This window comes from Vipera berus (genome assembly GCF_964194415.1).
Source record: "Vipera berus genome assembly, chromosome: 3".
Classification (NCBI taxonomy): Eukaryota; Metazoa; Chordata; class Lepidosauria; order Squamata; family Viperidae; genus Vipera; species Vipera berus.
In genome coordinates this window covers 47699805-47716212 of record NC_138204.1, presented here as the reverse complement: position 1 = coordinate 47716212, position 16408 = coordinate 47699805, and the positions used below count along the sequence as shown (strand labels likewise).

General features: G+C 39.1%; 2 protein-coding genes across 2 annotated transcripts in view; one reads left to right on the top strand and one right to left on the bottom strand.

The window, feature by feature from the left end:
• The window catches only part of PRICKLE4 (prickle planar cell polarity protein 4), a 326491-nt gene that overhangs the window by 292065 nt on the left and 18018 nt on the right, over window positions 1-16408 (top strand). The gene's annotated exons all lie outside the window — the stretch shown is intronic.
• Window positions 504-9979, bottom strand: CIMAP3 (ciliary microtubule associated protein 3). The gene is made up of 6 exons (XM_081322455.1): window positions 9756-9979; window positions 8090-8232; window positions 5205-5303; window positions 3794-3927; window positions 2047-2164; window positions 504-743 (listed from the first exon to the last, which is right to left on the bottom strand). Exons 1-6 carry the CDS (start codon window positions 9871-9873, stop codon window positions 672-674), a joined length of 684 nt encoding a protein of 227 aa, XP_081178581.1. The 5' UTR covers window positions 9874-9979; the 3' UTR covers window positions 504-671.

The following is a 16408-nucleotide window of genomic DNA, read 5'->3' as shown; positions in this document are numbered from 1 at the left end:
TACAAAAATATAGTATGGAAGTCTTTCCCCACATGGTAAATCTCGGTTTCTTGTTCAGTATGAATGAAACAGTGGACAGAAAAGAACATTGTGCTAAAATAAACTTCTAAAAACGTCATTACACATATCATTGCACATATATTCCATGGAATTTCCACTCTTAGTCACATTTGGATATGCAGTGCAAGAAACGGTATCATAAGTCTATATCAAATCATACTTCACATACTTCTAATACCTTTGTCTTTCGAAAAATATTGGCCAGTGCAGTGGAATAGCAGGACAAAATATTTTCAATTTTAGCTTTTAATCAATACATGCTTCCTCCCATAATAATTTCTCCAATTTAGCATGACTTTTGTGAGTGTTGTGATCTTAACTCACAAACTGACATATCAGTAGAAAATATACTTTGAAAATCTGCATTCTTCTTAAGTATTACTATAGTTAAACTGAAACAAATTTCCGAAGAGTAAATGTTTTATACTGAAACAGTGGAGAGCATTAGGAAAATAAAAGCATTTAAAAGGCTAACAAAGACATTCTTTATAAAATAGTCTGGATATTGAATCCAAGTAATAAACTAATTAAAAAATGCTTTAATTCTAAGGATAAAAAAGTAAATTAGTGGCGTAAGCATGTAGGAGAGGAAAAATCTTCAGCCACAAGAATTAATCACTATAATATATGCTCAGATAGGCCACCAGATTCCGATATTTCTTGAATTCTTTATCTGAAAGCAGCTGAAATAAAAAAATCAAATAAATAAAATACATTACTATACATAAGTGCTGTCATTATATTATTAGTAATTACATAATTACTGGACAAATAGTAAAAAGTATAAATTTGGAGGGCAGTTCAGTTGGCATATGAATATGGCTTGTATTTTTTCTTCTGGAATATTATCCAACTTCCCTGGATAACTTGGTCCCTATTTGGTCCCCCATCCAAATAGTAATCAAGACTGTCTCTCCCTAGCTTAGAAGGAAATCTATCACCACAAAATACTTCAGGCAAAGAAATTCTGCAGGAAGAGAAACAAGTGTTATCAGCTTTAAAAGATAACTACCATAAAGACATTATGATATAAACTTACATAATTATATCGTTATAATTTATGTACCAGACCTAGCATGGCATAATAATAACGTGGATTGGAGGTGGTGGGGACACAGTTCTTGTTAAGCTGTAGGACATTGGGCGCTCATTACCTTTCAGCACTAGACTGGAAAGTTGAACAGTATTCAGAAGAAAGTAATGCCAAACCATTTCTACAACTGCAAGAAATTCTGCAAGAAAATGCCATGGATTTGTCCGAGAAGTTACATAAGTCAAGACTGTATCAAAAACACCACCACAGAAAGGAGGTTTTTAATCTTCATATTAGAGGAGTATCAGTCAGGAGCATGACTATGCTCCACAGTATATAACTTGAACTTTCCCCTCTCTCTCCTTTCTCTTTGTGAACAATTTCTGTATTCATAATCTCTATATTCCTTTCCCCAGCATAAATCTATTTATTGTGGTTCAAATATAGAAGGTGGAATAAGCATTTTATTCTACTTAATATTAACCATGCTTAGTTGTAGGACAAGATAGTATCAAAGAGCAGCAAAACCATATAAAGGTCTATAGGCAGAACCATTTTAAGGGTCCATCTGAAGTGAACCAGCCAAACACTTTTGGAGGGAGAGAAAGGAGATTCACAAAAAACATCATCATCAGAAGGCCCTGGTTTGCTATCCACTAACCTGTTGGCTTGTACGGCAGAAAATAAGCCATCTATAACCAACCTAGAATTTACGTCAACAGATGTTTAAATAACTTGATGCCATGATGGTCTTTAAATGTGAAAACAAGAAATGAATAAAGTAATTGCTGTATAATATCCAGACCATCTGTTTCCCCAACAAACAGCCTAATAGCTATAGGCTACCACATGGTTTCCTGTAAGCTGTTGCTCAAAGACAAGAAGATATACTGATCTATTTCAATAAATGAAGCATCTCTGTCATTCCAAATTGTTATCCCCAAATTTCACACCTCAGCTCTGAAAGTTCTTCTCTGCGGCATTGGAACTAAAGACCAGTCTGGGGGACCAAACTTCCCTGGCCAGCTGACATGCCTGTGTGGCAACTTGTATGGGTCGTAGGTTCCAGGTCTGAGGGGACAGGAGAGAGAGAACAGACATGTATTATTTTCTGTTATATACAGTACTGCAGTTTTTATGCTATGTACTATATAACTTAAAATAAATATAGCATTGTATATTGCACTTTTTTCATAGTTGTGTTGGATTGGTTAAATTGTTAAAAAAAACACTTTCCATTCAAAATAGCAATATAATAGCAATAGCACTCAGACTCATATACCATCCCATAGTGCTTTACAGCTCTCTGGGCAGTTTACAATGTCAGCATATAGTCCCCAATAATATGGTTCCCATTTTACCGACCAACTGACCTCGGAAGGATGGAATGCTGAGTGAATTTTGAGTGCCTGTCAGGATCGAACTCAAGGCTGTGGGCAGAGTTTACCTACAATACTGCATTCTAACCATTGTTCCACTTGAGCTCCAAAATAATATTGATAAGTTGCATAAATAAAAAATTATAGGATTTTTAAAAATGTTGCTGTAGTTTTTCATTTGTCTTTTCCCCCCTCTTCTTTTGATAAAAATAAACACTAAAAAAAATAAAATTATAGATGGAATTGGGTAAAGGTTTAAAACTTTATGATGAAAAATAATGCATTTTTATTAAGCTCTTTAGACAGAAAGGCTCCGAGAATGCAATATTACATGTTGTCAATTAATAGAAAAGCAGTTTTTTGTCAATAATTTGCAATCAAATGACATTTCAACTTAATGCAAAAAGTATGCCTCAGATTAGCAAAACAGATATTCTATTTAGGTTCTGTTGATTCCCCTTCCCACACACTGTTTTCAAATGAAAAAAGCCCACATGGTTTATATAACAATAATTTTGGTGCTGGATTAGGATAATTTTTATACACTGTCAAGGTTAAGATGTATCAGGTTTTCGTTTCAACCTAGCAAATTTTGGGAGGGTTACTAGTGTTAAAATACTTGCTGAAGAGCATCCAAAACAGCAGAAGATGGCAATTATACCAACACATAAATCCAACTAAATCTGTAGGTACAGGAGTAGTGACACTATGGGAGCCCCAGCTGGAACATATTAAAACATTCAGACATATTAATGATTGCTAGCTCAGTGGGTTAGGACACTGAACTTGTCAATCAGAAGGTCGGCAGTCTGGTGGGTCGAATCCTGAGTGCCGCGTAACAGAGTGAGCACCTGTTACTCGTCCCAGCTTCTGCCAACCTAGCAGTTCGAAAGCATGTAAAAATGCAAGTAGAAAAATAGGGACCACTCCAGTGGGAAGGTAACAGCGTTCCGTGCGCCTTTGGCGTCTAGTCATGTCGGCCACATGACCACGGAGACATCCTCGGACAAACGCTGGCTCTTCGGCTTTGAAACAGAGATGAGCACAGGTCCCTAGAGTCGGAAACGACTAGCACACATGTGCAGGGGAACCTTTACCTTTACCTTTATCTTTAAAGGTCACTTTGTTTCTCCAATATATCCATGACTATCTAAACCACACTATTTCCAGCTTATGCATAGTTAAATCCTTTCCAAAATTAAATGAAAAACAAAACAAAGCTGAAATATAAGATTTTCTTGCCTAGCCCCCTTAGCAGTGAACTTCCTTTATTTTTCAGGTTCCATAGACAATTTTTAATTTAAAAAATGAAAAACAGTACCCAGGAAAGAGTTCTCTATCTTGAACCTGCTCTAAAAACCGTGGTACATTGCTGAGGAATGGGAAATGTTCAGTCTTATGCTTGTGTTCTTTGATCCATATTGACTGATACGTTGTAGGTGCAGGGGTCAAATGCTAAAAAAGAGAGAGCATAAAATGCAGTTATAAAGAATGTAATTTGAAGTCTATAAGCTCTCCAATTAACTTTCAGTTCTAAACTGAGTGAATAATCTTGATTTTATCTCTATCAAACCCCATCAAAATAGAATAATTTGTGAATTAATAGACCTAATACATTGTAAATAAATCAGGAACGGTAATTAAAATTCTATTTAATATTTTCGTAAACTTTTGTGCATTATCAATTACTTCAACACACCAGGATTGCAACTGTGTAATCCTGTGTAAAACATCATAGTTGCTTTACTTTATTTCTATCTAGATAGAGATCCTATTCTAATCAGACTCATCAAACTACAAAGGACTCTCTAATATGGCTGTGCTGTATTTTGAATTTATTTAGAGATTCAAAATACAGCACAGCCATATTAGAGATTCCTTTCTAGTTTGATGAGTCTGATTAGAATAATTTAATGTGTGATTAGGTGTTTTGGGTATATAAAATCATCCAACATAAGATATTAATGTCGCAAGGTGGGTGACGCAATGTCACACAAATAAATAAAGCTTGATTCTCCTCCTTTTTCTGGAGATCTTCAGAAATGAATTGGGATGGTTCTTCGTTTTTTTAAAAAATGATCTTCTTCCTGTCTGTTTGTTGAGCCATTAACTATTTAAACATTGAGCAAAAGAAACCTTTTATCTATTCATTTTCATATGCTCAGTGATGCCCCCAAACACTGGGTTTTTAAATTATTGTCTGGGCTAGTATTGAATTTATTTTACTGATGAATTTATTTTAATTATTTTATGCCTTTACATCACAATGTTCTTAGTTTCTTTTAAACTTATGGATAAACAGGGATATAAGTATTAATTTGTTTTGCGCATCTCTGTTCCTAGCTGACTCTACAATCCAAGTATATCAGCAAATCAAATGTAGTCAATTTCACAGTAAAAAATGTGACAACACTTAAAGAATATAAGTAATATTTCTACTTTTACTATTTTCTTTAGAGAAGCATGAAACATTAATTGTGAAAGGTTAAACTTCTCTCTCAGCCACCCTGGTTTGTATTGCTGGCTGTGGTGGAAAATTTTTGGCATTCTATTAAAATTAAAATTTTAGAGTACAAAGAAGGCCTTCCTTAGATGGGACCCACAGTACAGAAAGTGAATTTCCTCTATATAGTATGCAAGGAACATTGGCTGCAAGAGTTGTCTGCTGAAGGATTTCACACCTGCAGAAGAGAACTCCTACTGCAGAGTATATGTACTGAAAATGTTTTTACCTTGTTTATTATCACAAAACGTGGTGTTGTTCTTGCTCCCATGCTGTAACCTTTAGTACTCTGTGGTCTCTGAGCCAAGTTATATATAAGATTGTTCCTCTATATTTTAAAACAAATGCGAAAGTTATTCTACATTAAAATAATGGGGGGAAACAATGTATAGCAGCATAGTAGAGCCTGCAAAACTAAGATTTCTACTGAGAAGTTGTTAATAGAAGTTGATAGCTCTAATTGGGGTCCCAGTTTGTATTTTACTATTGTTTTTTTTCACTATTGTTCATTCTGTATGCCCACCTTATTCTGTACACCGCCCCGAGTCCCTCGGGAGAAGGGCGGTTTATAAAAACAAATAAATAAATAAATAAATAAATAATAAAAAGTAAAATAAATCTTAAGCACTGTCAGAGAAAGCATGAGTAGTGCAAAGAAATAGTAATAATTATAATATACAGACAACTAAAAAGTCAGTGTTGGAGCTCGGTGGTGAATAATAAATTAAAGTAATTATAATGTAGTATCCTACCAAAATTAAACTTTTTCTTAAACAGAATTTTCTCAAAGAAGTTGCCCAATTTTCCCCCTGGCTTATTGGGATAATTTGAGTCACTTAGAAGAACAGTTGAAGAAATGGTACACTCCACTTGTTTTCCCGTTTAGTATTTATTAAACCATGAGGGACGTGGTGGCTCACTGGGTTAGGACGCTGAGCTTGTCGATCAGAAGGTCGGCAGTTTGGCGGGTCGAATCCCGAGTACCACATAGCAGAGTGAGCGCCTGTTACTCGTCCCAGCTTCTGCCAACCTAGCAGTTCAAAAGCACATAAAAATGCAAGTAGAAAAATAGGGATCACTACGGTGGGAAGGTAACAGCGTTCTGTGCGCCTTTGGTGTCTAGTCATGCAGGCCACATGACCATGGAGACGTCCTTGGACAAATGCTGGCTCTTCGGCTTTGAAACGGAGATGAGCACCGACCCCTAGAGTTGAAAATGACTAGCATGCATGTGTGGGGGAACCTTTACCTTTACCTTTATTTATTAAACCAATTTAGATAACTGACCATCTCATAAACAAGAGATTCTGGTTGGCATACAACAGAGCTAAAAACATTAACACATACATTGTAAAATATAAAAAACAAACTAAAACAGAGAATAGCAGACAAAGGGATGTTAAAAATGGTAGCACTACATCACTAGCTGCTCGTCTCCAGGCTTTTCCAGTAGCTCATCCAGGGTGGTTGCTATACAGCGAAGAAATTGGTACAACAATAATAATCCCAATTGATCTTAACTTAATAAGCAGGGTTTCACTTCCTGTTACCTGCTGGGCAGCGCCCATGAAATCCAGAAGTGGTTCAGTGGTGTGGTTCAGTGGTGACAAACGTGAAGCCCAGCCGGTAACATTTGTGAGAGGGAGACCCCCCCCACACACACACTACTGAGCCCAGCCAGGTCTCAATAACACATGCCAGTTTGGCCTTCTCATCTACAATCAAAAAGGCCTTGTTAAAAACTGACCTGACATTTAAGAGCAACAAGCAGAAGTCAGAGCCTCTGACAGGCTGCTGCTGGGCATAGATGCTAAAACCAAGGAGCTGGAATGTGAAATATTTTCCTAGGTGCGACCTGCTTGTCTCCCACCATATCTTCCCATGCCTATCACCATCATAATATTGTAGCCCACCCATGTCCCTTCAATGGCCACATTGTCTTCCCTGTCAGGCAACCAAATTCCAAAGGCCCAGGACCTCCAATAATAACTAACTACATCCATCCCAGGGAGGGGGAAAGAACTCTGAGGTGCTTCAGCTCTACTGGCTTTCAGCACCCTCAGACACCCAGCCCCACCTTCCCCCATCAACCCTTTTCTCAAGCTCTCACCCTGAGTGGGGAAGCACACAAACAAAACACTTAGCTGACAGACAAAATTGGGAGGAAAATAATCTTCTCCCTCTCTGGAACTATCAAAGAAAAAGCCTCTGTGTGAGTATGGGGTGGGGGTGGGGTTTCCACATCAGACTACACTCTTCTGCTATCCCCCCACACACACACACTGAGCCACTACCGATAATCCAAGCTCCAAGTCCTGATTAGCCTTTCCAAACGGAAAGTCCCATGCAGTTATCTGGTCTGTGTGGTGAAAGACACTGGTAGCAAAGAGATGTAAATAAAATACAAGGGGCAACTAGCACAGGTCCACAAAAGCAGCCAACCAGGCAACAAGCCTAGTGCTGATCCAGTCTATCCTTAACCATCTTCTGATTTCCAGAATTTGTTAGCAGTAGCAGAGGGACAGAAGTACAACACAACGATCCATGGTTCTTGTACCATTTCCCCAGAGTTCTTCCTTATTTTTTTACAATAATAAAACTTGTTCTGATCTAGGAGGAATTCAACTGAGTCAATTCAGTAAATATGTCTCTTCTTTCCATATGACAAAATACATTTTCTCCTCTTGATATGGACTGAAACTGAGACAGTGACCATAAATTGGATGTCCCTCAGTGAACATTAGGTGGGGGGTTAGGTAGCCTGCACATACACTACACAAAATGTTAGGGTTCTTTAGTCTAAATAACAGAACTTGTACTCATGGATTTTTGCTGAAAGCAATCATGTGAAGTAGATAGAAATGAAAAACAGTATCAAGTGCAGAATCATCCTGTGTAAATAATAGATGAATGGGTTTCAACTGTGGTCTCTCAAATCTTTGCAAATATTCTCTATCTACTTTCTAAAACAAGAGACATTGCTTTTATTTACAATATATTTAAATTTTGAAAGCAAAAGTAATCAATATAATCTGAATAGTAAATGTCCTTTCTTTACTTCAAATTAAATATCTCTTTGGAGAGAAAATAAAAATGAAAGGGAGCACTACTTACCTCTGCATAATTATAAGCTCCTGGTCCACGATCAGGATCACCTTTAATTGGTGCGTACTCATTACCTAATCGGTCTGGTGCATGATGAAAAGGGAAAATTTTCTTTTCCTGACAGGATCCAAATGAATTTCCCTTCTGTACATCTGAAAACCCAAATAAGAATTAATGTCAGTCAAATGTTTGTATCAATGTTTTATAATGTGCTACAAAATTAAAATTATAAAAAAGCAGAATGACACCTCTTATCTACTGGATTAACTTTTCAGTGAAACAGAGAATATAGCCAGCCAGTTTATTTCGTTTCACTTAATTACCTGGAATTTACATAAAAAACATAATTAGAAAGGAAAAATAGAGATAGTCCTCACTTATTGACTGCCTCTCTCGGTGACTATTCAGAGTTACAAGGGGATTGAAAAAATAGGTTAATGACTTGCAGCCACTGCAACATCCTCATAGTGATGGCATGATCCTCAGTCATATGATCATGATTCGGGCACTTTGCAACAAAACATTTACAATGGTCACAATGTAACCATGTTTTGGGCGCTTGGCAACTGGCCTGCATTTACAACCATTTGCAGTGTCTTGTGTTCATGTGACACTGATTTTTGCCCAAAATTGGCATTTACATCCAGTTTCTCACAAAAACCACCCATAGCAAACAATGGTTTTGCTTAATGGCCACGTTGTTCACTTAAAGACCACAAAAGATTGCAAAAGTGGATTGGTCGTGTGACTCAGTTTACAGCCATCACAACTTATGACCAATTGCCAGGATTGGTAATGATTGCAAATTGAAGACTATCTGTACATATGTTGACCACACTCACTTGTTGGTGGCAACTGCCTGTTTACATTCTATTTATTTCTGCTCTCAGAAATTCAACGAGAAGCTTTCCAACAACTGGGAGATAGCAGACTCTCCTTTTGGAAAAATACAAAGCAGAGGCTCGGCAACCATTTCTCAGGAATGCTGCAGTTGGAATTTGGAATTTGGAATGCTGCAGTAAATGGAGTTTGAACTAGATAATCTCCAACATACGTTCTAGAGCCAACTTATTATAATGTTTCTCTGCAGTGACTTAAACTTTCTAACTAACAAGATAATTGTCTCGGATTTATTGATGAGAGAGAGGGGCCCTTCATGGAAATTTAGAATACTGTACTAATTTATTCACTTGTTCCATGATCAACCCCTAATGTATTAGTTTTGTGATTACATCCTGGAAAACTGAAAGTAGATTTTTTCGCTGCTATCTATTCTGAAATAAACAGTGCTATTTCCCAAGAAAGAAATTATATTGTTAAAGGTGCCATGACACACTGCAATATACATATTTGGCAGGCAGGTGTTACACATCCATCTCATTTTGCTGATATGTAAATAACTGAACAAAGGAACTATGTTCCTTTAGTATTGTGACAGTCCCTTTAGATAGCGTTATTTTAAAAGAAGTCTATATAGAATCATGGTTATGCAAATTTATTCTGGAACCAGGCAAATAATTTCAGAAACGTCTTTCTCTTGGTTGTAAATTAGCAAGAAAAACACAGTAAACTAAGTGAAATGAAGAGCTCCCTCCTAAAATCCCAAATCGCTTGATTGAAGCAACTTCCTAATCGGCCTGCTCGGAGCTCTCCCTTTAAACTGGAGCTTACTTACCGTTCAGTTCCCATTCCGGATCCAGGTAATTTTGGAAATCCAGCCGTGTTCTCACATCCAACCGTGTTCGCACCCGCACGTTAGAACGGCCCAGGGTCGGGTTCCCGAGCTGAGGCATGGCAATCCCGAAAAAGGATCGCAGAAATCATCGGATTTCCTTTGCTCCCACGTTAGCACACCTCCTCAGACTAAGAGCGCCTCGAAGGCGACCCGCGACCCTTTCCAGCCGAGCCACGGCGCTCCACAATGCGGGATTGGGGGGGGGGGGGAGAGAGAGAAGGCGGGGGCAAAAGCGCTTGTCCGGCGCGCCTTCTAGCCAATCCCCGCCCGACTCACCTGTGAGCTCCCACGCGAGACGGCGATGGCTGGAGGCGAGCGCCAGGATTCCGAGCTGTTTGGTGTCCGTCTCTTGCCATGGAAACAGGATTGGGTTGAGCCCTACATTGGAAGGCTGAGGAAATATGCCTCCGGTCGCGCTTCCAGACACGACGGCTTCACCCGTATCTGGAAAGGAGGGGAGAGAGAAATGCTGGGGAGGCTCGCAGCGTAGCTTCTGGCGGCCGGGGCGAGAGCTCAGCCAGGCTACGAAACCTGGGCGACTTCTAGACGGCACAAGCGCAATTGTTATAGTTCTTTACTGCCAGCTAATAGTCCGAATTTTTGCAGCGCGGTTCTGGCTAACTGTACTTTTTTACCTGACCGCAGTAAATGGGTAGGCTTCGACGGTGGGGCTCGGCTCGGCTCTGTCAAGACTGGAAAGCGGACTGTGAGGAAGTGTTTACACGACCTCCCTCACCCTAGGGCAGCTAACTGACTCCGGATGGCCCATCTTTCTTGGGCGAGGAAAAAGCCAAGGGAATTATTTTTATTAATTGCATACTTATTTTGAAGGCCCTAAAACAGCCTATTTTTACACAGTGGGCAGTGAGTGTGGAAAACGGCTGTTCAGCTGGTTCTGAAATCTATATAGTTGACAGAAGGTGAGCAATAGCGTTTCCTGTTTCTGAACAAACTTGTTCGGCAGATCGGAATTTCCAATCGGAGACCTGTTTATCCATAAAGCGCTATCTCCTGTAGCATGTGCTTATCCTATCCTAGATGTAAAAAAGATGTCGAGACTCTAGAAAGGGTACAGAGAAGAGCAACAAAGATGATTGGGGGACTGGAGGCTAAAACATATAGGGAACGGTTGCTGGAATTGGGTATGTGTAGTTTAACGAAGAGAAGGGTGAGGGGTGACATGATAGCAGTGTTCCAATATCTCAGGGGCTGCCACAAAGAAGACGGAGTCAAGCTATTCTCCAAAGCACCTGAAAGCAGAACAAGAAGCAATGGATGGAAACTAGTCAAGGAGAGAAGCAACCTAGAACTAAGGAGAAACTTCCTGACAGTTAGAACAATTAACCAATGGAACAACCTGCCTCCAGAAGTGGTGAATGCTCCAACACTGGAAGTTTTTAAGAAGAGACTGGACAGCCATTTGCCTGAAATGGTATAGGGTTTCCTGCCTGAGCAGGGGGTTGGACTAGATGACCTCCAAGATCCCTTCCAACATTATTATTATTAATTATTATTATTATTATTATTATTATTATTATTATTATTATTATTATTATTATTATTATTATTATTATTATTATTATTTATTATTATTATTATTATTAATTATTATTTATTATTATTATTATTATTATTATTATTATCTGTTCGGTTCTACAGTACTTAAATGAAAGGGTAACATGATGAGGTATATGCTTAATTAATTCAGTCAAGTGGTAGTCTGTCTCAGTCACAAAGGCACCTCTAGGCAGTTTAGATTTTAGGATTAAAAACAATAGAATGATGATAAAAATATAATAAAATAAAAATAAAAAATAAACACAATGGCAGGTCAGAAAAACAAAACAATCCAGTCCCAGTCATAAGACATACATCCAATATTGATTTTAACCCAGTCCTACCTAGAACTTGTTGCAAGAGGCAAGGACTTAAAGATTTACAAGATTTAAAGATTTAAAACAGTCCATGTGGACTTAAGGGAGAAGATCTTCCAGGAAGCAGGTACAACCACAACAAAGGCTGATTCCTAGGTCCCACAAGATGTCACTGGTTAGGCAAAAACAATGGAGAATTTTTGTACAGGTGACAACTAGCATCTCGAATTGCAGTTAGAAGCCCACTGATAGCAGGGCAGCTCACAAAGCAGAGGTTTCAGGTAGGCAAAATGAGAAGTGACCATAGCTACTCATGAAACTTCTGAATAGTTTTTAAGGTTAGCCCTGGACAGATTGTGTTAAATGAGAGATGATTAAGTTATGAGTGCTTTTGAGAAGTTTCCCTCCTTTCAGGTAGGGTCATATTTAGCACACAGTGCAAAAATCCTCCTGGCCATGGCTGCCATCAGGTCAAACAACTAAGTCCAGGAGGACTCTCAAATTACCATTCAAAGTTACAACGGCAATGCAAGTAGAAAAATAGGGACCACTACGGTGGGAAGGTAACAGCGTTCCATGCGCCTTTGGCGTCTAGTCATGCCGGTCACATGACCACGGAGATGTCCTCGGACAAGCGCTGGCTCTTCGGCCTTGAAACGGAGATGAGCACCGGCCCCTAGAGTTGGAAATGACTAGCACGCATGTGTGGGGGAACCTTTACCTTTACCTTACCTATGGATCAATGCAAAAATCCTCCTGGCCACGGCTGCCATCAGGTCAAACAGCTGAGTCCAGGAGGACTCTGAAATTACCATTCAAAGTTACAATGGCAGTGAAAAAAGTGACTTATGACCGTTTTTTCAACATTCACAATCGTTGCAGCATACCCATAATCATGTGATCAGAATTTAGATGTTTGGCAACTGACCCCTATTTAACCTGGGACACTGTTGCAGTGTCCCAAGTTATGTGATCATCTTTTGCAACCTGACAAAGTCAATGTGGAAGCCAGATTCACTTAACAATTGTGTACTAACTTAATAACTGTAGTAATTCACTTAACAACTGTAACAAGAAAGGTCATAAAATGGGGTGAAATTCATTTAACTGTCTCCTTAGCAAGAGAAATTTTGGGCTTAATTGTAGTCGTAATTTGGGCTTAATTGAGTGTACCTCAGCTACACTTAATCTTTGTGTAATCTATAGCAGTGGAAAAAATACTGTATTGGATCTGATTATGAACTGTGAGATACTGAGAGAAATGAAACCACTTGGTTAAATAAAATAATTTTAAATAGATCTCATTAGTCAATATGTAATACATCTTTTCTGGAGAATCTTCAAGGGAAGTAATTCTAACTAAGATAATAAAATATTTCATAGTAAAAATAGTTATCAGCTTACCTGACTGATATTCTGGCATGATACAAATTCTGTTTTGGGTGATCTAGAAACTAAATGATAGAAAATTTAATGGGAATAGATCAAAACAGTGTCTCCCTGATCACTTTTCCCCCCTCAAATCATTAGTGGTTATAGGACAACATAATCTTCAAGAATGACATCATATAGACTATAGAACTATAAATCTGGATCATTTTTACTTAATTGTGACACACATAAGTCAAATAGAATAGGCTCAAATCTGATTTAAAGCTTAGTTTTATTCAATTAATATAATATAATTGAGTTTTGAAAAAAAACACTGGCTACAGAACAAGTTATATTGGGAAAAAGTCTGGTTTCAGTTATTGGGGGTATGGATGAACTATGCATGTTCATTCTGATACTTAACTGTTGTGAATGGCAACTTGCATCTACAATACTGCAGACTGTTAGCCTTATGCCAATAAATATTTACTTAGAGTGAGGCATGCCTTCTGGGGCCATGCACAGTGACAAATTATATGAGCCCCTTCCTCTTTGCTGGTGATAGGAACATTTGGAGCCTTTTAAAAACAAATGCAGAAGCCATAGGTGGAAGCTGGGAAAAGTAGCCTTATAATTAATTTATTGGAATTTCCAGGAAGAGGGATGTCCAGGATTAGTTGAAACTAAGAGAACATCTATTTCAGGATTCTGCTATCTCTGAAAAGAAAATGTTTAGCTAGAAATGCTGCATTACATTCAACTGTGTATACTTCTGCCCTTTATGTATAACCTTACACTTTCTTGAATCTTTTCTCGTGTGTAATAATTAATCTTAAATTTTATCTAGTATCTTTCTTTGGATTTGAGGAGAATGCTAATTTGTAGAAGACCAGTAAAAGTTGCACAGTAATCTTAATTTCAGATGCTAGCAAAATAAGGTTTAGGATCATCCAACATAGATTAAAACTCTGCATAGGAATGGAGATGCCAATTGCTCAAGTTGGCTTTAGAAAAGACCAAGGGACATAAGACATTGGTAGTGTGCACTGAAAAACTGAGTTAGTGTAAAAGAATACCCAAAAGAAGTTAGTATTAGTTTCATAAATTTTAGAAAGGACTTTGATTGTGTCGATCATATCATACTGTGGATTATAGTGGGATCACCCTGATCTAAAAGGATCATGGAACCCTGTCCTGAGAATCCTCCACTGCAAAACATGTCCAATAAGCATCAACAACTTGAGGAAATTACTTCCGGTGGCGACGCGACGCTGAAGACAGCCATCTCCGGGCTGTCCGCTCCGCGGCTTTGTTTGAACTGCTAAAAACAGCGCCAATCAGCTGTTTTAGTGGTTCGGAATCCCCCTCCTCGGGAGAAGAGGAGGGGGTGAGGCCCCAGGTAGGGGTTGAGCTCTCCGGGGCCGCCTGAGCTTGTAGATCGGGCGGCTGAAGGATTGAGCCCCCCCGAAGCCTGGGTTTGCTCCGGGCTGTGCAGCGCTTCTGCTCCGTGTTTTTGGGAGCAGAACCAAGCGTTAGCAACCACCCCTGCCAGAAGGAAAGACTTTCGAGTGTGAAGAGGCAGGCAGAGCGGTACAGGAGGTCAAGGTGAAGTGGATTTTTGTTCTCTAGTTCAATGGACTTTATGGATTTTAAAAGTGAAAGTGCGTAGCAAGTGAAAGTGGGGGAAGATGGCGACTAAAACTTCTAAAGTTCTCTGGAGTGCGGGGTCTTCCCCGGTGCAACAGTCCTCGCTGCAAGCCTTACTTCCTCCTGCACCTGCTACGGCACTGACGGTTAAGGATTTGCAGGATGCTTTGGAAAAGCACTCACAACAAATAGCAGATATTATAGATGAAAAGATGGAAAAGCTGGAGGAGAAGCTGGAGGAGAAGATGGAAGAGAAGTTTACAGCAATGAGGGCAGACATCTTGCCTGCACTTGAAGGTGTGGGTTCATGTATTCAATGCTTGGATGAAAAAATGGAGGATCTTAGCCAAAAGAATTCCAGACTAGAAGCAAAAGTTTTAGAGAATGAAAATATGATGGATAAAATGGATGGGGACTTGACTTTGGTCCAGTACCACCAGATGGAGTTTGCTATCAGAATCAGAGGCTTAAAAGAGAATCCTAAAGAAGATTTAAAGCAGATAGTCTCTGAGGCTTTGGAAGTGGTACTGGGACAGCCAGCAGCCGAAATTGAGGGAAGTATAGACAAAATCTTTCGTGTGAATTCATGGATTGCAAGGCAGAGGAAGCTACCTAGAGATGTCGTGGTTTACTTTACAAAGAGAGCAATCAGGAATGAAGTTATCCGAGTTGCTTATGATACTAAGCTTGTGGTTGCTGAGCAAGAAGTTTTGGTTTTAAAAGAGATTCCTCCAAGAATTTTAAGGAGAAGGAAAGATTTTGCTTTTCTGGCACAGGAACTTAAGAAATGCGACATCAAGTTCAGATGGGAGATACCAGTGGGCATGGTGGTGATGCATGAAGGTACGAGACACCGTTTGGTTACAGTGATCCAGGCACGTGATTTTTATAGTAAAGTTTTAAAAGCAACTCCTCTACCACTTTTGGAATCTGCAAAGAAAAATGGTGAGGGAAAGCCTCAAGATGCTGAAGGAACTCAGACAGATGAGAAAGTTACTGGAGGGGATCAAATTACAGTTTCATCGGAAGACGCTAGAGAGCAGAGGATGACGCGTGCCGCCTCGAGACAAGTGAGACAAGAGCAAGAGCAAGACCAGCAGAAAGTTATGGAACCTCCAAAGCGTACCTATAGCGAAGCTGTGGGAGGGGCACGGCCTAAGGAAGTTAAGGGGATCCTGGCAGGCGTGCTCCAGAAGCTTCGGGACGCCAAGGATGGCGACTAAGTTTCTAACTTGGAATGTCAATGGTTTAAACTCACCACAGAAGAGAAAGAAAGTTTTTCAATACTTAAAACAATTTAAGACTGATGTTATTTGTTTGCAAGAAACACATATTAGGGTTATGGACCAAAAGTACCTATTGAACTTAAGGTTGGGTACGCAATTTATTGCTTCTGCAATGAACAAGAAAAATGGAGTGGTTATTTATGTCAAGAATACTCTGACAGCGGAATTAATAGAAGCAGATAAACAAGGAAGATACGTTATGATAGATCTGCTGTTAGAAGGCAAGAAAACGCTTTTGGTTGGACTGTATGCTCCTAATCAACAACAAGCTGACTTTTATAGATCACTACACAGTAAGATTACCCAGATGGATTATAAATCTTTTATTTTTATGGGAGATTGGAATGGTGTCTTGGACGTACAACTGGACAAGTGTGGTTCTTTTAAACATGCCCCGAGCCATGCTAGATTGCCT

What these genes read in the sequence shown, in the direction of transcription:
- CIMAP3 (XM_081322455.1), bottom strand. Translation starts at nt 9,873, where the DNA reads ATGCCTCAGCTCGGGAACCCGACCCTGGGCCGTTCTAACGTGCGGGTG. An exon ending in GATAGAGAACTCTTTCCTGG is followed by an intron (nt 2,165 to 3,793) that starts GTACTGTTTTTC and finishes CTGTCCCCTCAG; the next exon opens with ACCTGGAACCTACGACCCAT. An exon ending in GAAGAACTTTCAGAGCTGAG is followed by an intron (nt 744 to 2,046) that starts GTGTGAAATTTG and finishes TTTTTATTTCAG; the next exon opens with CTGCTTTCAGATAAAGAATT.